Source organism: Parambassis ranga, chromosome 21 (genome assembly GCF_900634625.1).
Source record: "Parambassis ranga chromosome 21, fParRan2.1, whole genome shotgun sequence".
Classification (NCBI taxonomy): domain Eukaryota; kingdom Metazoa; phylum Chordata; class Actinopteri; family Ambassidae; genus Parambassis; species Parambassis ranga.
The window spans coordinates 10,339,475-10,362,333 of NC_041041.1; the positions used below are offsets into that span (position 1 = coordinate 10,339,475).

At 44.0% G+C, this 22,859-nt stretch overlaps 1 protein-coding gene across 1 annotated transcript in view; it reads right to left on the reverse strand.

Annotated features, from left to right (window-relative positions):
* Positions 1 to 218: 218 nt before the first annotated feature.
* anos1 (anosmin 1) overlaps positions 219 to 22,859 on the reverse strand; it is a 38,316-nt gene continuing 15,675 nt past the window's right edge. Inside the window, exons 3-14 of the mRNA XM_028394470.1 lie at positions 17,637 to 17,699; positions 17,105 to 17,327; positions 12,661 to 12,845; positions 12,215 to 12,344; positions 9,666 to 9,871; positions 8,137 to 8,281; positions 6,850 to 6,996; positions 4,653 to 4,741; positions 3,358 to 3,529; positions 2,388 to 2,608; positions 1,607 to 1,748; positions 219 to 1,451 (exon numbers count right to left, since the gene is read on the reverse strand). Of these exons, the coding sequence (XP_028250271.1) occupies positions 1,393 to 1,451; positions 1,607 to 1,748; positions 2,388 to 2,608; positions 3,358 to 3,529; positions 4,653 to 4,741; positions 6,850 to 6,996; positions 8,137 to 8,281; positions 9,666 to 9,871; positions 12,215 to 12,344; positions 12,661 to 12,845; positions 17,105 to 17,327; positions 17,637 to 17,699 (1,782 nt within the window). The 3' untranslated portion in view covers positions 219 to 1,392. The remainder of the gene's footprint in view (positions 1,452 to 1,606; positions 1,749 to 2,387; positions 2,609 to 3,357; positions 3,530 to 4,652; positions 4,742 to 6,849; positions 6,997 to 8,136; positions 8,282 to 9,665; positions 9,872 to 12,214; positions 12,345 to 12,660; positions 12,846 to 17,104; positions 17,328 to 17,636; positions 17,700 to 22,859) is intronic.

The window sequence follows — 22,859 nt, forward strand, 5'->3', positions numbered from 1 at the left end:
TTTATTTGGACTTGGAGAGCACGTGTCTTCAGGCTCCCGAGCCGATCAGTGAGCACGCTGTACGCCATGGAGCCCGCCATGACGGATTTCACAGCCAAAATAAGCAACAGTAATTGGCAAACAGTGGAGCATTTGGGAGGAGAAGCTACGTCTGTTTACACTTTCACAGCAGCGTCAATTAAACAAACAGCAAAGAGGGCACAGGTTAAGGATTATTTTATTACTTCGCAGTTTGTACAGTTTCTACCATGGAAAAATAACATGTAACATAAGACTGTATTTACAATTCCATTTTTACAAAATGTCTTTACAAGGGTTTTTTTTTTTAATTTCTTTTCATTTTTTTTGTCGGTTCAAAAAAATTCAAGACTAAAACGCACAGAACATACACATTCACACACATCCAAATCAAACTTTGTAATACACACATAAATAAATATAGACATTCACTGACTGTTCCACGACAAATATTTCTACAGCCAAGAACATGTACAATTCATCATTTCCACACAAGTTATAATTTCATTAATAAACATTACATATTACTTCCAATATAATTCTTTGTTAATCTGTTAATGAAATATTGCTAACATATTGAAAAGAGGTAACACAGACTCTTATTTCATGCCAACAGAATGAACGGTTGTCATGCAAAACCATTACAAGCTTTCAATTTGAAGCAAGTAATTCATTTACAGTTCTAAAATCAAATGCAACTACATGCAACATACTACATGAAATATTCTGGGTTAGACAACAATGACTTTAGTTACATAATCCATCAGCACTGACCGTGTATGCCTAAGTGCCTCTTTAATGGGTAACACAAAATAAATAGATGAATTTCTACTTTTCTTTCCTTGTGATTAAACAATTGTTTTTTTACACTTCTGGCATGTTCAACCATCTTCCATCAACTTCCCCTTAAGTAATTGTTTCTTTCAAACATCACCAAATCCAATCAATGGTCACTTTGTCATGCTTTGACAGCAGCTGAATCACAACTGACTTTTTCCTGGATCTTAGTTTTCCCCCCCTCCCTGGACTTCCTTGTGAATCTGGGATGAGTTTTGTGTTAACCAATGCAGAATATGAGCAGTATAAATTTCACTGTACAGACAAACCCGTCCGGTGACACATAAGTCGAGAGAGAGAGAGAGAGAGAGAGAGAGAGAGAGAAGAGAGGTCACAGAGGAACAGAGCTGGTGTGTGTGTGTGTGTGTGTGTGGAGCCCTGGAGAAGATAGACCCATATTTCAGGAGCAGTGGGGGTCAGTTCATGGTCTGGTGCGCTGTGTTTCTGTTTGGTTCCACACATTCCTTCCCTGACAGACAGGAGCAGAGAGCAGCCACTGGGTACTTCTCTCTAGTGGGTTTGCCTTGACGTTCAAACTCAGTGTCTCTCTACTGATGGCTTCTGGTGATGAGAGTGGTGCTGCCGGAGTCTGGGTCCTAGAAAAAACACACAAATACCAGCTGAGAGGCCAGTTCTTAGCTAAGCAGTTGCTAGCCTAGCCTTATATTTATTGCACAGACATCTATCTGAGTCTAAACTGTCATACTTTAAGCAAAAATATGTGATGGAACAATAGCTGGCAGTAACTTACGGTGCTGTATGACTGGTAATATGTTGGGGGTCTGGAAGGTCTTGACAGTGGCGGGACCCTCTCCTCCAGTGGTTATGACCTGCACCTCCAGTCTGTAGTAGGTGGATGGCCTCAGATTGGACACCACAAGCAAGTTATGGTCCTGCCAAGTGAGGGAGGAGAGTGAGCAATCAGCTGAGATACAACATGCCATGCCTTTGAATTCGACAGGACTTTAATTTGAACGGGCTGTAAAACAGAGGAGCACGGCTGTCTCCGCACAAGCCACAGACAAAAACAAAGTCTTTGTTTTCATAAGGCTGGCTGTCTCTCCTTTTCACTGCCAGCTTGATAAAATGTGTGGTGGGTGGTTTTATTTATAGACAAGCTCTAGAGGCTGGGAGGTGCAGATAGGCGGAACGTGTTGTTGATGGAGCAGATTATGTCAAAGAGGGGCTTTTTTTTTTTCCTCCAGAGCTCTCACGGAGGATGAAAGAGGAAGACGTGAAAGCAGATGAAAAGGTAGAGGAGGAGATCTTCCAGCAGGACACAACACTTCCTCACATCTATCCCTGTGTCTGTCTACACATCACCGCTTATCACAAGATTCATGCAAAGAGGCCACAGCGGCGTTATCCTCAAATCACTGCCACCTCTGACAGATGACAATGCATAGTCAAGAAAAGCCGAAGAGAAAATGTCCTTTTTTATATACAAACTAACACTCTGTTGCTATTGTGGCTATTTATGGAGTTACAACAGAGAACAGTCCTGAGTCCTGTTCCCCTGTAAAGAGACTTACCGGAGGCAGGATCTGGGACTGGGAGATGATGCTGTTGGGCAGGCTGTTTTGTCGACTTTCAGTAGTGATTTCGGCCCAGGTGACCTGAAAGCCTGTGATTCGCTGATGGGGAGCCACCCTGGACACTCGCCACAGGAAGTGGCCGGTGATGTTTCCCTCATTCATGGAAAAGGACGCCGTCAGATTTTCAGGCTTTGCCAAAACCTTTGGAGGCCCTGCAGCTGTCAGGAGAAAGACGGCACAAAAAAAATTGTTTTAATATTTGACCATTTGCTTTGTAGCAGAGAGTAAGGTGACATCACTATCATGCTTATCGGTTAAGTGTGCAGCAGGAGAAAGGAGCCTGTTGGCACAACGTAGCTTAAAATAAAGCTAAAATATCACAAATTAGCACATTATGTCTCCTTCTATATGCTCTATAAGTCAAAATGACAGATTAGGGTTTTGTTGGAGCTAAACACATCTAAGTTCTATTAGCACACCTTACTGTTTATTACAGGGTAGCATTGTTTTAAATCAAAGTGGTGAACTCACTCAGTGACAGCCACAATTGACCTCCGAATACTCAGCTGCAACATTTTGCAATACAGACTGTGAAATAGTAAACATCCTGACAGCTTCTGGTTCACATTACTGCTGTGTACACAGGCTGAAGCATCCTCGGCTGCCATTTTGATGTTTGTAAATTGGTTAGTGGACCCTTACTTTCAATGCATAGTCAAGATTGAGTACACACACACACACGTCTGAATGTACTTCAAGAAAGCAAGAGCAAGCTTGTTTTCTGGAGTCCACGCTATTTGCAGATATTCAGTCTGAATATCATGCAAACTGATGACCTTTTCTTTTAACTGTATAGATTTTCTCCGTCGTCATGATTATATTATGCTTCCGTATCTAATTACTGTGCTGCACTAATGCAGATCGATGTTAAAATGCCCTTTGGTGTGTCAGACGGATGCACGCTCACCTCCCTCCCCTGGGCATGGGATGTGTTTATGAGTCTTGCTCCGGATGGTAGCACAGGATGGCGTGAGGAAGGTGGTGCTCTCGTCCTTGGAGCGTCTCTTGGACTTCATCGTGTGAACGGTGACTTTGTACTTGCAGGAAAACAGCAGACCCGGGAGGTTGATGTAGCTCTCCTGAGCAGAGAGAAACACAATTATTCAGGCATGATGACTTTGACGCGTCACCCAGGTCAGGTCCCGTGGAGCTTCAGAGATAATTAAATACACGGCACTGGGGCAGATCACATTCCTGCTCGGGCCTTAGGAACATGCCCCACATGGAAGGACTACTTTGAACACTCACATGGTAAGAGGTTAGGCTTCTGCTCTAATATGCAAACTGCAATAAAAATGATTTTTCTTCCAAATGTAGCAAAAAAAACACACAAGATGAGGAGCAGCAACCTCAGAGGACTGATGTGTAATTTGCAAAGAGAATGGCCTGTAAATCCATGTTAATGAATTCAGAGTACACTTACACTCATTTCAAACTTTAATCATCTATTGATCTTAACAAAAAGCTCTTTTCTCATCTCTCTTCAAGGAAACAAAAAAATTCCTGCTGAGTAGTGGATTTAGACGCAGTAATAAAGAGGCCCTACGTTAATAGGCAGTCCCTCGGGAATGGGTGTGTGTGTGTGTATTCACTCTGATATGAAACAGCTTTGATTAAAAGTGAATGAGGTGCTGTGCTCACATAAAAGCACAAGCCTGGAATCTTTCCTGGTGATCTATAGAAAATGGATGGATATTTCCAAGCAACTGGAGTGCTGCTTCCCAAAGAATGTGTTTATTGCCAGGCCTCTGCCATCTTGTATCAGCCTGAGTCCAAACAGTTAACTCACACCCACCCCAATATCTGACACGCAGACTGCATCCTAAAACAAAAGCCCCACGCAGTAGCATGGCCAGGGCCGTTGGAGGTAAAGGATCCCCTAGCCCACCCCACCCCACCCCACCCCCTTCCGTTCCGGGAAACATTGTTTCAGTAAATGCGTTTTATTGGCCAATACACCACATCCCTGACCACACGACTGAGTCATAATATTCAAAACAACAGTCAGTGATTTGCCCAGTGCAAATCCAACGCAACAGGGCTCCGGGTTCACTTGGTGGAGTTGTTTTCTTTAGCAGAGCAGTCCTTTTTAAGCATCAGACAAAAGGTTAGGCACGTGCTTTGCATAGCACTGAGCAGCTGATGAAGTTGTAGCTCTGTGCCCTGGGATTGCTCAGAGAGTGGAGGCTGCTGGAGGCTAACCTGCGTGACGGATTTCTCTGGTCCTCGGGTCTCGTTGTGGCTGCAGTACTCCGGCATCCACTGGACGTGGTAGCGACTCACAGTGGGGTCTGAAGCAATGAGATGGGAAGAGAGAATGGAGTGGTCACATATTAGTCACATATTTAATAGGGGCTTGTATTGCTGAAGGTTTTACTAATGAACAAAAGGTCTGTGTGCCCAATGGAGCCACAGCAAGTTTGAGCAGCAGGTCAGCAGTCGATCCAAACACTCCCTTCCCCTTAGATGCTGTAGGAAAATGTCTTTCAATATTTGCATAACTGCACCCAGTGAGAATTAAAAGACAATCTGACAGGCTGAAACTGATTAACTGATGGCTATCTCACAGATTACAACATCCCCTATCTGAGATCTGATATCACTATTTCCATTTTTGGGTCCACATGATAACATATGTCTCTGAAAATATAGAAGAAGAAAACTTGAAAGCATTTCCTTCTTTATCTTTGCATCAGCTAATCAATTATAAACCTTTCTTTTTGTCCGCTGAAGGCTCATCACACAGATGCCCCACTCTCTCAGCAGCACTCATTTCATTACTGTACAGTAGCTCCTCATAAACTCATCAGCAGTGTTTATCTGCCCATCGCCCTCATCTTATGTTACATGATTTATTATTCATTTAACTGTGTCGCTTGGATATGTGAAATACTTCTCCGATTAATAATTGAGTTGTGCTATGTTCACCCCTCGGCAGGGGCCTGGGTTGTAGTGAGGAGATAAAAGGGGTTCTTTGAAGGCTTAGACACAGATCTGGCACTTGAAGCCCCTGAGCTCTTTGGAAGCAGAAGAGAGGAATTACAGGGAACCGGGAAATCGGGGAAAAAAAAATAAACAAGATATGCTTAGCAGTGTCTGATGGAGAAGGGGAAGTGGTATGTAAAACACGAAATGGGACATGGAAATCAGGTAGAGAACAGAACCTCAGCGGTGTTCGATAAATCATGACTGGAAGCGAGCCTCAAAAGTCCCGCCGCCGTCTCCGCCGTACTGCTGTCTATTGTCTGGGTGTTAGGCAGGCAGAGATATATTATCTGAGCTGGTGTACAGTACGGTTCTCTTTCATCTGCTTTGGATCACAGAGACAATGAGTGAAAGTTTAATCACGGTTCAGTTAACCTGTCCCTTTCACTGTCACACAAACCAGATGTCCAGAGACTCCAGCTCCCCAGGCCATCTGTGCGTCTGTATATTTACAGTAGTGGAACACAGGTTGTCAGAGTCAAAGCCAGGGTCATCCCTCAGACTAATGAGTGGCAGGGGCTCACACACACACAAATATACACACACAAACCAGGACCGCAAAACAAGAGACCGAAAGAGAAGCTGCTGGAGCAGGTTTAGCTCTGCAGCACTGTGATTCCCCAGCCGTGCTTCATCCCCGTCAGCATCACTCAGCTCTCTGAGTCCTGGCCAACCTTGCTAACAGCTCTGGGCCAACTCTATCTCCCCCCCCCCTCTCTCTCTCTCTCTCCCCCTCTTACTCTGATTCAGCAGTTGGTGTCTCACCAGGGCTCTCCTACAGCCAGGGTTTGCATTCTTGACTCTAAGATGTGGAGTTTGGCTTGGGCGATGACATATATTAGTAACATAACATAGACCAGTGAATGGGACTTGACAGGTTACCCTGAGAGCATGGCTTTCAAGGTTTCCATATTTTCACTCTGGTATTAAAAGAAGGTTTGGGGAATGGACACCGCTGGGACAGGCATTCCTCAAGGCTTTAACCCCTTGCAGTGCTGCAGTGCAACGCCTTGTCTGCTCCCTATGACATCAGGTCTTGTAAAACAAAAATGGGCTGCTTCAACGCTAATGTGAGGGCGAGGATCTATTAAATACAGCTGTCAATAAATCCCATCGCACGGCTCCCAAGCTCTGTGTGTTTATTGTTCTTTACTAAACGGTGGCTCAGCTCTACCACTGCCTGTGCAGGTTTACACCACATCACCCGGCGCTCACATTACCCAGCTCTCACAAAGACACATTGTTTCATTTACACCATCTGATACCACATTTATAAAAGGTATCATCCATTGTTTGAGTAAGCAAGGATCCGTCATAATACCTCTGCTGCATGTAAGTCATGAAGATTGATGGGCATAATGGGGTGCTAATTAGATTCTAACACCGCTATAAATCAGTGTATTAGAGTGCTCACCTCCCCGGTTCTTCCAGTAGACACGGACCTGCAGCTGGCCGTCCTGGTAGAAGGGTGTGCCCACCTCGAGAGGCCCAGAGGGGCGTTTAGCCAGGGTTGAACCAAGAGGGGATATCTCATCCTTTTTTGACTTGAGCACCGATTTTGCTGGAAATAGAAAGCAAGAAACATTGCTGCTGTAGCTCAGACACGACAGTGACTGTGCCATGTGAAATTCTCCAGCCTGGTAACAGAAACACAATTATTTCTTTGTAAGATCACAGCAGTGAACAACAAGTAGAACAACACGTTCTTTATGCATAAATGTGCTGTAACTCAACGGGTGTACACACACACACAGCACTAACACTGCCAAGTTTGGAGGTACAATTCTCTCTAGTGTAGAGTCACACACGCAGACACTCATAGCACTGAGGCTTTAGTCTGTCTTCCTAAATACTTAAGAGCTCCAAATGAATGCAGATGTGCTGTCAGCCTACCTTGGCGGTTCCTGCTTTTTGCATTTCTCGGGATGATTGTTTGCCTGAGGACTCTCAGTAATTTAGGTAAATTCAACTCATGAAAAGCAAACAAACAAAAAGAAAATTGGATTCTGCTAGGCTGGGTCAGCCAATCCCATATGGACCTGTAATCAGAAGGCTGCAGCTCCAGCCAGGTTCTGTTTGATTTCAGCTTGTGCATGACCCATGCATGTGACTCCAAATCGTACCTACTGTGCCCGTTTGGATGCTGCATGATTTCAGGCTGTGCCAGATTTCAAGTGGGGTCTCACCTACAGGCATTTCAGTTTATGTACATGCTTTGTATTAGTAATAGATGGAGGAAGATGTTGTAATTTGGGGCAAGCTACTAGCACAGTGTGTGGCTACTACTGTTGATCAAAATCTTGTGGGAAGATGGAGGCCATCTGAGAAAAGTTGACTAATGTCTGCATTCCACCAACTTCACAATGACATCGTAATACGTGCTAAAGATGCTAAAAATGACAAATAAAAACATGTTTTCATTGTGGTCTGGACATCTTAACGAGGCTCTGCAGCCCCTTTATGACACCATGAGGGCCTGCTGTTGAACCTCTATGCTTTGGACAACAGCCATCTTGGTAAACAAGCTTGTTTTCACTTGGGTATCCTCTCTACCGGAAGGCAATTCCTGGCTGAGGGTGTTTGATGAAGTCTGGCAGGAATTTGGTCACCAGAATTACATAAGTTTATGACAGCTATCCCTGCAGTCATGCTGCAAGCAAGGCTAAAAACAATAAATGAAGAACAGAATGTCAGTGTTTACCTGATTCATTATTCTGGGCAGTACTGAAGTGAAGAGAAGCCTTGGTGCTCTTCAGGCGCACCTGTCCCCAGTACGAGACAGCCTGCAACTCCACAGTGTAGCTGCTGTTCTGCTGCAGTCCCTCCAGATCCACCCAGTTCTGAGCCTGTGACAACAGAAAACACTTGGATGTTGGCATTTGTACGTTACCGCACTGTCACTTGAGCCTCCACTCAAAGCCCTGTCACTATATCGCAGTCACAGCTCCAAGCCAGCTCTGCCCCAGCCAACACAGGCCTGTGGGAAAGCCCTGCTTATTAAGAACACATGTGGAGCAGAGGAAGGGATCGTGGTGAGGAGATAGCCTTCGGGGTCTTGTGAGAGCGCCCTGTTATCAGAGCCTCCCAGGGCTTCTTCACTGTGTTTGACTTCCAGCATTCCACCATCAGCGTGAACCTGATGAGTTCTTCTTATTGACTGTGGGTGTTTTGACATTCCTCTGCCAGCGGGCTGCTTTCAAAGCCCTGAGGTGCCAAAGTGGAAACCAGTAGTACATGTGTCAATAGGTGTCTGGTGTCTCCCACCTCTATCTCCTTTGTGCCACATCTGCTTTGCATTTCAAAAAACTAATTCAGGAGAAGACTCTATAGAGGACTTGCCTGTCTAGACAATATTTCTGGAATAACCAAGCCGTGCTGACATGCTATCAGCTCACAAGTTACTAGAAATATTTTGCATACACATCACAAACAAGTCTGTGATTTTTAAGGACAGACATTCATGAACCCGCTGCTTCAATTTGTTGTTTGTTGAAGCTTTGAAAACAATAAAATAAGCATTTTTTTGGTCATAAGAAGTAAGCTATTGGTGACATCCCAGAGAAAAGGTTATAAAACCTCTAACAGGGGCCAGAGCAAATACCTAAAAAATGTTCCAGTATGAAAACATGACTATTGCAGAGAATAACAAGGGCATTATTACCAGGAAAAATCACTGGTATTTTGTTTAAACATGATATTGATGGGTACAGTTATATAACCATTGGATTTTTAAGCAGCTGAAATCTTTAGAAAAGTAAATTACACACATGCATGCACACACACACACACACACACACTGATTAACAGGGAATGAATAAAGTGAAATACAGGCTAACAATACAAATTGAGATACTTAAGAAACACAGGCCTTGAAATCATGATTTATCACTATAAACAAGGCTATTCATCACACTTAATGTGTTTTCTTCCAAATCTTAACTCTGTTTAAGGGTTCTTTCATCAGCATAAGGAACTACAACAATAAAAAACGCATTGTATCAATCTGTGAGTGACTGATAGCCTCGCAAGCACATATAAATAAATGCAACCCCTGTTCCATGTTTATCTTTTTTTCCCACTGCAGGCCTGCATGGATATTTACAGAGCATGTGTTGAGGCTGGAGGAAGAGACGCTGAAATAATCTTGGAAGAGTCCTTAGAGAGAGAGAGGATAAAGGAAAAGAAGAAAATAGAAGCACACATCACTAAGTGACAGAGTAAGAAGATTACCCCATTGGTGGTCTTTCTCCTCTTCTTCTTGGATGGCACCATGGACTTGGTGGGAACAGTCCAGCTCCAGAACACTTTGTAGTGATGTATGGGAATGTCGGGCTCTTCTGGCAGGGTCCAGTTCAGGCGAGCTGTCACCAAGCCTTCATCGGCCAGAGTCACGTTAGTGACACGCAGGCTAGTCGGGCTAGGAGGGGCGGATGGATCTGAAGACGTAGCAACAAGGATAAACAAAGCTGTCAGCGTTAAAAGACTTTAATGCATCTGTGAACATTTAGGAGGAAAGACAAAGAGGGCCTCTTCTGGTTCTTGTGTGTGACAAATCATTCTTGTAAATATAATTTCAGGTAGAAACCTTTCACCGCTGTGGTCTGAGTAGTGGAGGGGGGCATGTATGACACTGTGTAAAGTAATTAGTCTTCCATTGACAATCTGCCATGAGATGTTATGACAGGTGTCATGTCGTGACTATGACAGCGTTCAGCAGGAACGAGAGCGCAGGTCACGGGGTTAACAAACACATGCTGCTCACTTTGGCACCACGTTCAACATTCCTGCACTCTCACTCTCATGTGTGCGCCTGTCCACAGTAAAATCTGGTTCTGAACCTGTCCATATGTGCTGCGACCCAACCCAGCGCCGGCTGCTGATGTCAGGAGGACAGGCAGGGCCACATGCCAGACGCCAGAGCGGAGGGAACGGTCCCGTAATGAGAAAATGATTCACGCCACAGCCCAAGTTGGCTGTGCTCTCTCTCCTGCCCTCTCCCACCTGAAACACATTTAATCCCCTCCAAAAACACAATTGGACACATCAGTTCTCCATACCAACTGATGTTGGCTGCGCAAGATAAATAAGCAGTCAGCTCTTACAAATTGCCCTAACAAAGTGTAGTAGTGCAAAATTGCATTCAGATGATATGGTCGTACTATGTAAATAACAATGGCATGACAAAACAGCCAGGAGTTCATCAAACTCATGACAGCTCTCATCAATCTATCAACGTTCTGGCACTGATCGGCCTGATTGGAGGATCGCTTTCCCTCCCTGCAGCAGAATCCTTTTCCCACCTGGCGTCGGGCTGTGCCCGTGGACAGCAAGGCTCTAGGGAGCAAATGTATGACAGAGGATTGACAGGACGGGTCAACGCACCACCAAACGCACTAATACGTTTTGTGTTCGGCAGAGTATGGTGAGTACTTAGGATATCTGATTCATGTATTCCCACCAGGGGAAAGCAACAAACTAGGAACATTTACTCTGTATTTAAGTACAAGTATTTCACTTGAACTTCAGTTAAAATAAATATATTGGGCTTTCCACTCTAGTTTTATTTGACAAGTCACATTTCAGTTGTCTAAGAGATAACACTTGCATCAAATAGTTTTTTGTCCCCTTTTAAACAGCACCTCAGACGTCCCTGCACATTATACTGTATAGAAATTATTTCTATATTCTTATTTCTACTGGCGCTTCACTATTAACAATCCAATTATGTCATATGCATTCATATATAAGTCAGAGGGACCAAATCTGCACTTTTACTTTTAACTACAATTGATCATTTTAATTAAGTTTGACTTAATTAAACTACCGGTAAGTACTTCTTCCACCCCTGCTTCTCAAGGCATAACCTGTGTTTCTGCTTCTACATGCCAAACAAACACACCTTATCTGATCTGAATCTGATGTAATCTGGACACTGTATTATATCGTAAACCTGTACTGCCTGGGAACCACCAAGAAACTGTCCATAACTCTTAACAAATGCCATCTGCTACACAGTGTGGCTTTTTAGAGAGCGCCGTAAAGGAGAGTAACACGCAGGATGCCATCGGAGCTTGTTCACTAATCTGCAGCAAAGATCTGCGTTACGTCACTTTGTCTGGGAGCGAGACAACCCTCGCATTCATTTGAAACCTGCTACATCCTGACTAATTCAGACTTATTACATTTTATATGACTGTAAATAGGGGGAAACCCCTGCTTTGAAGACATAAATGAAGATCTTGTTGCAACACAGAAAAGAAATGTTCTGTGTGCTCAGTCGCTCCTCATTACTGGCAGTCTGCTTGGCATCATACCATTTAGCTCACTGGTGTGTGGAAACAGTAGAGGGGATACAGTGAATTTACAATTTAGGTTAACAAGGTACAGTGTGTGAAATAATTCAGTAGTTTAATATCCAAATTTAGCTTTAAATAAACACATCTAAGCAGTGTGAACCCTGTGATTAATGTGTGTTTGGCTTTAGAGCCATAATTATTTTCCTGCTGCCTGATGGAGATGTGGAGCTGAAAAGCTTCAGGGTGGATCATACATAATTTCTTTGAATCAGTGATTAAATAAACTTGGCTGACATGTACATAAGTATGTTTTGGATGTCCTCATAAGAGGTCAAACCAGGTCTTTAAACTCTTTCCCAAATGTTCCACCTGTCCCAAGGTCTTAACCGTAACAAATGGAGGGCAGTGAGTGTCAAACAGGAACTTACACACAAGAGAAGGCCACACACAAACACACGAACATGCACATATGCACACACAGACCTCTGGAGGAGCGGAAGTGTTTGCTGGGAGCGGTGAAGCCACGGGTCCCATGGACATTGACTGCTGCAACTCTGAACTGGTACCATCTGCTGGCTCGGATGTCAGCCAGTTGGATTCGCTCCTCTGCAGTCTGAGGGACAGATGGGGTGGGGTGGGGGGGAGAACAAACCACAGGGGTCAGGGTTTACGCAGGGTCACAGCCCCATGTGAGCTTGCAGCCACATCAGTCATCTGTGTGTTTCTCTTTGCCAAACTTTCAAAGACACCGTGAGTGTGAGGAATGTGCAACCGCGTGCGTCAGTCTGTCAGCGCAGCGCAGCAGTTCCACAGCTGCAGCATGTCGCATGCTGGGACATGTGAGGCTGCAACTCTGTTGTGATACATATAAGACTCACACACACAACAAAGTTAATGGGATCTAAAAAAAAAAAAAAACGAGTTTCTACCTGCGCCACCGTCTCCCACTCTGTGGCATCGTCCTCGCTGGGATGGATGCCATAGTTCCAGCGGCGCTGCACCACGTAGAGGGCGGGCTCCACCGAGATGTTGAACTTGGAAGACCAGCGGATCTCCAGCTGACCTGACGGCTGCTCTGCGAACACCAGCTCTTTCCTCGGCTTCAGAGGGACTCCTAAAAGTGCAGGAGATGATGTTGATCTCATGACAGAGAAGTTAATATCACCACTGTGTGGAACATTGTCGGTGAGATTCAACATGAAATGTGCTGTTTTCCTCTCTTGGGTTGGAAAGATAAATGACACCATCAGAGCTGGACAGATACAGATTTGAAAATGAGACATGACCTCACTGCAATAGATTTAATACATGCTGTGGGTCAACAGCATCCTCTTTCTACTGTGACAGAGTCTGATATTTCCTGGCTGGAATGTTTTAGTAGCTGCGCTTCTTAGTGATGATACACGTAGTTTGCATATAGGTATGTGAGATGAAGCGTGTACAATACACAGGCCCAAACACACACACATATATATATATATACCTAAAGTTAATTTCCACCATTGAACTTCACATTCTGCCTTTCAGACAAAGTCGATGCAGCCATGTGCAATAAATTAGAGATTTATTAAGTGCGGGACCGGGCCAAACACTCAAGCCAAGTCAGGCTGACTCCCTCTAGTGAATTTATTGCAGTGGAGACGTAGTGAGTTGTTGATTGAGCGTCGGGCACAGTGATAATGAGATGGAGATTGGAAAAGCAAGTTTGGAAGTACAGGAGAAGGCTGAACACATCCCACAGTTCTCTATAAATCACCTAGCACTCCAGACCATTATGTTGGACCTCTGTCCTGCTGCTGCTGCTTCGCATTTATAAACAGCATCACAGCACGCTCAAGGCTACCTTGCGGCATGTCGGCAAACAACATAATAAAGACTGCGTTTTGCATGCAGAGCATTTGATGTGCTTATACCTCTATTCAGACTCTATTCAGAGGATGTAAAAGTGACTGATTGATGCAGATAAAATCCCTGAAGATGGAGGAGGGTCCTTGAGCCGCATGCATATGGAGTCAGTACTTTGTTGCACTGATAACAGCCTTCTGCACAGTAACAGCTGGGGGTCATTGTGCTGTGGTTTCACAGCTCTACAGCAGTGTGTGTGTGCGTGTGTTTATGTGTGTGTGTGCATGCACGAAGTAACGTGTCACATTTCCTGCACAATAATCAACACCAAGGTAACCACAGCATTCCTCTTCTCCCTCCCTGTCTTAGCTCATCATCCCACAAAGTCACACAAGTACCACACAAACACACACACACACCGCCTCTCTCTTCCGCAATATGTGGGAGGACAATGAATTCACTTTCACTCAGCTTACTCTTTCCAAAGATAACTTTTGGGTCAGGTTCGGTCCAAAAATCATACAGCAGTTTTTTTTTTGTCAATGGCCACACGCTTACTCCAAATCCATGATGTAAGTGCTGCTGAAGCACGATCAAGAGTACAGCATTCATTCATGTCCTAATCATTCCAACAATTACACTCCAGGAATATAATTTTCAAAACTCACGCACATACTGTCATAATGACTGCTCTAATTACAGGGGGAGGTTGAGGAAAACACTGAAAACTGCTTGTAGCACAGAGCGAGTTACAGTAAACTGAGGATGGCTCGTGAACTTGATTGACTTGTTGTGACAGCATGAAAATCTCATTTAATTCTGACATACATGTTTTTTTTTCGCATGTAATATATAATACTGCAGAAGTGTGTGCTGCTTATTGTCAGGAAATACACTGCATCACATGCAGAGTAAAGAAAGTATGAATTCGAATCTCTGCAGATTCAACTTCAGCGCATCATACAAAATGTCAAAAAAAGAGGAAGTGTTTTAAAGACATCAAAAGCCCAGTTGGGGGTCTAGTGTCTCTGAGATCCTGAAGTTTTCCTGTCAGGGACCCTAACCTGAACACACACACACACACACATCTGAGAGTGATCTCAGTGGGGGTAACGCTCCATTTCTCCCCGCTTGTGTTTGTTAATGGCTTCCAGCATCATGGCTCATCACGGCAAAGAGCTGCATACACACTTGTGCACACACACAGAAACAATTACGCTCTTCAAACCATGAGCAACTAATTAGACCTTTAACACTGAGGACCAGGACAGGAATTCCATCCGGACTTTCACCAAAATGATCAAGTGTAATTCAGTGTAAATGCAGCGCTGATGGCGACCCCCGTCATGAGCTCAGTGTTTGGACTAAATCAGCAGGGAGGCTGCTTGATTTGAAGGTCTCACAGCGCGCTGAATGGTTTTCATTGACTGGGTCACTCCTGGGTCCTTTTCAAGGATACGCCTGCTTTCATCTTTCCAAGATTAACATGTTGTACACCTTTAGAGCATGACATCCACCATAAAGTCCCACAGGATTTTTTTTTTTCAAATATAAATACTAGCACGCTCTCCTGAGTGCACAAACCACAATCTCCTGCTACTTAAATAAGGTAAAGACTCGCTGCAGAGCGATTCAAAGCTGCTGCGGTCGATCACTGCAGCGGTTCAAATCTTGATTTAAACTCATCTTCCACCGCTCTCTCACTTCAACATCTCCTCAATTTTGTTATGGCCTCGGGCTGCCAGCAATTGTGCACTGACAGTGTGTGTAATGTAGTTCCAGCTTCCATCTCCAAGTTCAGGGCCCCTTGGTTCTCTAACATAACAACTCAGCACCCTCAGAACATCTAACTGCCTTTGGGCAGCTCTATTAAAACTATTTTACTGAAGCAGAGATTCCTGGGTACATCTGTGTCTGTTAAAAACCCTCCAGCTCATCCATGCAAATTCAATAGTGAAGATGTATTCCGATTTCAGATGAACGCGAGGAGTGTGTGGGTGAGGTACAATGCAGAGAGATGAAATAAAGATTTATGATAAAATGTTGTCCGTAATAATCTGTGTTTACGTCACTGAGATGAGGAATTAAGTGGTTCAACATTATTTATAAAACAAATTATGCAAACTGCAGCTGTTAATCACATTAAAAACATTTATGTTGGACCGCCACCAGATACAAAAACACCATTTATTGGGCAGGAAAAATAAGAAGGGAGGGAGGGAGGGAGCATGCATGATTCAGCTGATGAACCGTGTTACTGTGATCTGCTCCCTCTTGGAAACGCTACCGAGACATAATTAAATAAAGAGATGAGTGGAGACAATTAAGCAAACTTAATCAGTGCGCACAGTCTCAATGTTTAGACACCTTTTACATCAGCTCTGCCAACCTGGCTCCTTCAAGAACTCTGTTTTTTAATCTAATTAAGTAATCATCATTTTTCTAATATCATGTTTTGGTGTTTTTACACTGTTGTCCTGTCTCATCAGATAACAAATGTCAGACTAGACTTTAAGGGATATTTAAGTGTATATTACTCAGATCATAAGGTGAATAAAAAAGCTGAAGACGAGCCGATATAAAAGCACTAATTAAAGTGATATTACACTGGAAATCTTGTTGTGCATAATGTAGAATTGTGAGCTGGACAAGCTATATTTATGTGGGGGCATGCAACCATCCTGTCATCCTGTTTTCCTTATACTGGTTTTAAATTGTTAACTGAGTGCGAGTTCAGAGAGTCAGATCTTGTCTCTAAACTACCATTCGTCATCTCGTTGATAGTCAGAGTGTAAACAATGACCCGAATATCCGGATATCTGCATTGGCTGATTACCCTAGAGGAAGTCATCAGAGGACAGCCTGTGTGTTCTGGTAGGACAGTTTCACCGAAGCAAACATTGTTGAAGTATTAAGGAATCAGACTTCACCACTGTTTGTAATATTCAGTACATTTATGTGACAATGCTTGTTTGATTTTTCACGTCTGTATCGCCACTCTCGCTGTATTCTCTCTCTGTTTGATAATGGCAGGTTCTTGTCATTGCTTGGATTCACTATACATTTATATAATCCAGCTTAGGTTGTTATGCTTTTATCTTATTGAGCCTCTGTGCTTACTGCTTGCATTAAAAGCATCCATCTGGGGAAATCACGAGCAGCTCCGACTAAGAAGCACTGAGGCGAAATGCAATGTGTTTGTCACTAGTAATAATGTAATCAATAAATCAGTTTTTAATATTGCAGTATTAAGGGCAAAAAGCTGCAGCCACAGAAACTCCTCAGCATTGTAACACCTTTAAAATGCACCCTTCAGTGTTCTGAAATCTCTCTATGCCATGTGCATGATAAAAAAATGACTTGTGAACCACAAATATATGCACAACTTGCTCCTCTGCAGCAAAGCAGCTGCCTCTGGTTCCACTGGTATAGCCAAACCACCCCACACTGAATTCATAAGAAAGGCAATTTGTTGTTGCAGAATGATGTAATGCAATGTGACACAAGCTCATTTGCCTCCAACATTACCTTTGTAGAGATTCTTAGGCTGCTGGCAGGTGTGGCCGCAACCGTTGGAGCAACACTTTTTGACAGATGAACACTCTTCGTCCTCCTCACAGCTCTCCACACAGGCTGCTGCAAACCCGCTGGCCTTCTCCGGGGCAGGGCAGTCGCCTTGCTTCACTCCCTCTATCGACTTTAAGAACTCGCAGCTCGTAAGACACTCATAGTGCTTTTTGGGAAAGAGGGGCTGAGGAAGAAGGAGAGGGAAAAATGTATGTCAGATTACTTTTTAAGACCAACCTGCCCGGCTGCAAACAGGCGGCTCTGTGTGCTAACAGTGATTGTCCTGTTTACAGTTCAGCTTATGACTCACTGGAGCGGCGAGCACATTAAACAGCTTTGGACTCAGCCTCACAGTGTGGCGTCGTTACAGTGCAGAAAGAGTTACTTCACACTCCTTTTCAAGCTCTCCTCTTATTGAATTTTCCCAGTGGGCCTGAAAACACTCCAACACCCTGAATCTGAGGTAACCACAGTATTTGTGGTAGTGACATACCTCGCATAAATCTTGGCACTGGTTTTCCTTCAGGTCCCAGGATTCCTTGCAGGGCTCCAAGCACTGCAAAAAAAGAGAAGGGTGTCAGTTCTTCAAAAGAAGCAGCCACATCAAAGGCTGATGAGATGATGCCTTCTGTGCATGTGCACTGGCTGCCTGACAGGCACCTCGCTCAGGCGCTTCCCCTACGACCACGCTTCACATGAGCAACCAGTACACACCCCTTTTTTTTTTGTTACAGATGCCGGGCATACTTTCAAAAGACGTTTACAAAAGCAAAGATGGGGAAGAGGGGTTGTCAGTGGGGAGCAGACAGGCACAGGCTGTATCTAGAAATCTACTGGTGCTTGGCTTCTGCTTGGTGTGGGCCCTGACAGATTCTCTCTTCATGCCTTAACACTACTAGCCTCCCATACTGTCTTACGCCTCACTCTCATCCTGCCACTTCTCCTGCTCATGTCTGGGCTCGATTCAATCTGGCGCTGGCATGTCTCTTTACCATGCTGTACAGAGAGCATTTAATAAATGATACACTCGGTTTAATGTTCTTGGGATTCCCTTTTTTTTTTTGTTCAACACGTGGAACAAATTTACTGAATGTTTGGAAAGGGCGGAGGATAAAAGAAAAAAAAACTCAGCGTGAGCCAAACATAATGGGATGATAAAATTTAAAATGAAAGTTTACCAATCTATTCAAACTCCTCCTGCTCTAAATGCAACAGCTCAACCCGAACGAATCAAACTCAATAAAAGTTAAAGTGATCCAACACGAATGTCCGTGCATGTCCAATAGAATGAGATTCTGTTGCAGGAAATGTTTTCGGATCAGGACAGAGAGAAGCTCCGGGGTCTTATGTGAGAACTGGTGTGAAAGCTCAGTCAAACCACTGCCAGGCTGCTTCTGTACTGCACTGGGACCAGCCAAACCGCACCAACCAACGACCTGCCAAAGTCACTCATTCAACCCGATTTAATTTAGACTCCTTCACCAGCTGCAGACCTAAGGTAGGTACAGCGGTAAATTTTCAACACGTTCTTCTTACATTCCTCATCCAGAACAGTCCAGTATGTTGAGGGAAATATAATACAAATACAGAGATCTATTATTGGTACGTTATAAGAACAACATGTGGGGTTATGTAAGGTATAGCTAAGTGGTAAAAATGGCTTTAAACACCAAGGCTGATGTAAGAAACTTCACAGCTCACTCAGAAGGCCAGAGTTGTATTTATTACTCTTTAATTCGCTCATTAGCCAGCTCTGTCATTATTATGCCATTGCCAGCGCAGAGTTTATTTGCTTTTTATGGAGTGCGGTGGACAGGCGCATGATGAAACATAAACCTTGCTTCTGAAGGAACATGCAGCAATCAGGACCGCGTGCACTCCTGCCAGTGCTCCCATTACACCTCACTGTCAGGTCCTGTGCAGCCTCGTCTCTGGACAGCACGTTAAGTGTTAGGCAGCTGGCTCCAGGGGATCGGAGGAGGAGAAGGTCGGGAGGGGAGGTATTTTCTTAATTACTTTATAGCAATATAGTAATAAAAAAATATAAAGTGCCAAGAGAAAAAAAATGGACACCTTGGAGGGCTGTGACAGCTGAGAGCTCCAAAAGAAACCGATGTGGTTTCTACAGAGGCGATCAGGTGAAACCGCTGTAACACCTCAGAGATTTAAGATGACATATGAGCTCAACTGCACTGTCCAAGTTATGCCTCAGTCTGTGCAGTTTGAAATTCATATGCTATTAATAATAGGGTGACCTTATACCATTAATTCTAGCTCTCAATTGCGTCCTCTGAGACCCTGCGGCAGCAACCTCAGCATCCCAGGCTCAAACAGGCAAGCAGACCGGCGTTGGAACAATGAGGTGTTGAGGCAGCAACTGTGTGCTGCACCACCAGTGTCTAAAGGACATTCTGCCAGTAGACGCACATGTTAAAGCCCCCTAAATCCCTTCTACAAATCACTGAACATACACACATAAGCCTGGGGGATCAAGTTCATTTTACTCATTGAAAGATCTTGTGTGCACGGGCTGAATGCATTCCACCGGCTTTTTCTTAAGGACGAATCCTTTTTCTGGTTCACCATAATAATCACAACTACATGAGTGAAAATAGAATCATCGTTACCTCGAGATGCTCGGGCTTCACTGCCAAGCAGCATGAATTAACACAGCACATTGCGTACCAAAAAATATTGCAACACAGATCAGAATGCTGGCTGTGGGTTTAGCGTTATCTCACCCTCACAGTCCAAGTTTTTTTCTTCTTCAGGGCAAAAGTTTTTCAACTAACAGAAACTGCTGAATCCTGCCAGGAGCTTGTATTGTCTAAATTTATCAGTCAGTGTTTTTCTGATGGAGTAAATATATACTAAGCAAAAAAAGAAAAGGTATAAGCGTCTGTGTGTAGAGGGAACTCCCTGCAGGTGTGCTGAAAACTGACAATCTGTCAGCGTTTCTCCCCTGCCACACCCACAACCTGACATTTAAGGAGGGAAGAGGAGGGCCGACGACAGATGTCTTGCCAAAGCAAATAAGGACGGCTGGATATAATTACAGAGGTGCTCTCATCAATCAAGTGCCTGATTCATATTTACACAGTTTGGTGCTCAATCTAAACCATGTTGCTGATGCAGGCCAACAAATATGCAGCCATAACACATTTTCTAATAAGCTCTTGTGCAATTTTTTTTTTAGGTGGATGGGGTGTGACACCTCCATCCAGTCCCACACAGAGCTGCACCTTCAACTTCCTATTTGTCATGGTTGCTTTGAGGAACATGTGAATGCACACGCTCCACTTCTTTCTGTATTTCTTTTTGAATTTGATGGATATTATGCAGAGTTAGGTGGAGTCAGACACTAAAGGCCACCGCATTAAAACCAGTGAAAACTATGAAAATGATTGATTCTTGAAAACCCAGGAAATCTGAGGGTGATGCTACATATTTGCTGTCATGGATGCTTCCTTAACATGATTGGTTCTTCTGAGTCAAATCCTTCAAAGGCCGTCCCAGACGCCTTTCCTACTGTTTAGAGAGCACATTCTTGTAAGTGTATGTGTGTATAGTATGTGCTAGAGGATTGTCCCTTGACCATGCTGAGGAATAAAGGTCTCTGTCCTCTGCTGGATTCATTTATTCCATGACGACTTTAGCAGGACGTACTGAAATGCGTCTTTAATGAAAGAGAAACTTTTACACCTTGGAGCAGAAGGAATATGAAGACAGGGACACACCATGTGCAAGGAGTTTCTCAGATCATCTACCAGCAAAAATGGAACTATGTCCCTGTCAGATCAGTTTCATGTTAAGTATATAAGGAGCTTTACATTAATGAGCTTGATCCTAGAGTTTTGTAGGCCTTAAACATTTCCACATCTTGCGCCGCCGACAGCTACTGTTTGACTTCTCAAACACAATCTGGGAAAGTACAGCAGGAAGCGGGAAAGGGAGCATAATTGAGCTGGACAAAGTGTATCTGCTGGGTCTGGGAGCCAGCACTGGGTCCTCCTCAAGCAAAACTCTCAGGCTGGCAACACAGCGAGCATCTGTTTGAATAGCATAAGGAATGCATGTAATTATCCTATGTGACGTTAACACATTTCAGGACAAATTTCACCCCCTAAAAACAGACACGAATGCTTTTCTCTGAGATGTAAACAAGAGCACAGGGTTGTTTCTATGGACTGGAGCTGTTAGTCCTCTAACAAAAAGCATTCGAGCTGCTGATTTCCCCTTTTGTCCTCTTATCTTCCTGCCCATTGGTGACACATTCTGCATGGTTAAGTAGGAACATCCATAGCGGTCTTTCACTCCCCATTTCACGCTGTAATAAAACGCAGCAGTTGTTACTCTGGGGGACCCTGAAAGGCATTCTGTGGGGCCGATGAGAGAGTCAGGCTGAATGGCAGCCAATGCCACAGCCCATCTTCACTTTTTTTCATGGCTGGGACAAGGCAGGGGTGGAGGAAAAGGGGGGGGGGGGTATGCTATGACTGCTTTCCTCAGCCATAGCATCCCCACCCGTTGTAAAAATGATTACTGCCCCCAGTGAGTGACTGGAATAACATAAACTATAAAAAAGTACATATATAAAATGTCACGCAAGTGTTTTGCATCAGTTAATGAAGCATGAACTGCTACCAGTGGAGGCCGCCCCAGGCCTAACAATACACAGTGTATACACAATAACAGACGGGCCATAATTCAAGCTGATGCAGATGGCATTTTCCCATGTTGCCTGAACATATTTGTACAGTCCTGTGGAGGTATGTGAAGCAAAATGACTGATTGCTGTTTTGTGTGAAGTGAAATTTAGCAGACACAAAAAAAACACTATGTGGGACTTGTGTTGTTTTCCATCCGTTCAAACATGGACTCCAATGGCTGCTTTCAACCACATAAAAAAGCTGAAGCGATGGAAGATGAGCATATCGATCCCAGCACTGATGGTCAGTGTCAAGCTCCAGTGCTGCCCAGGAATATTTACAAGGTGTCTGTCTGCCGCCCTTCGGGATGAGGAACCAGTTTTCTGGTCATCTGGGAGGCTCAGATATGGAGGAGGCTCTGTTGTTGATCACACACATTGTAAATCTCATCTCCAATCTCACTGAGTTATGGCGATTTTCTGCTGCCCTGGCGCTTTTCACACTCCCGATGACCAGACTCAATTATATCAGCAGCTCTTCGCTCTCTGCTCATATCTATCGACCCAACTAAGTTGCTAGGATCTACTCTCCACTCAAGTGAAGCTGGCACTTGCTCTACTTGGGCGCTCGCTTCTCACTCTATTTCACTTTTTATTTGGCTGTCAGCTCTCTTCAACTTCCCCAATTTCTCCTAAGTTCTTTGTATCTTCTTGCTCTCCTCGTGCTTTTCATTCTCATGTCCACTCAAATGCTGATAAATTTTAAAATCCATCTTTTGTCTTTGTGTTGGCCTTCGATCTGCACAGCATGTTCATACAGATGTTTTCCAAAACTCTCTCCAAAGTAGATACGTTTGTAAAAACGTCAGGCTCGTGTTGCAGTGCAGACAAAGATTTAGCTTTTTATCATGTGATATATCTTTTACAAACACGGGCAGTGCACTTTCATTTGGCAGCGATGTTATTAGGCCATGTTTGTGGAGCCTGCAACTTTTTTGTTTTTTTCCCTGTTGTCATATTTTCGGGTGTGTTTCCCTCGTCTACAACCGCAATGTAACTGACACATTT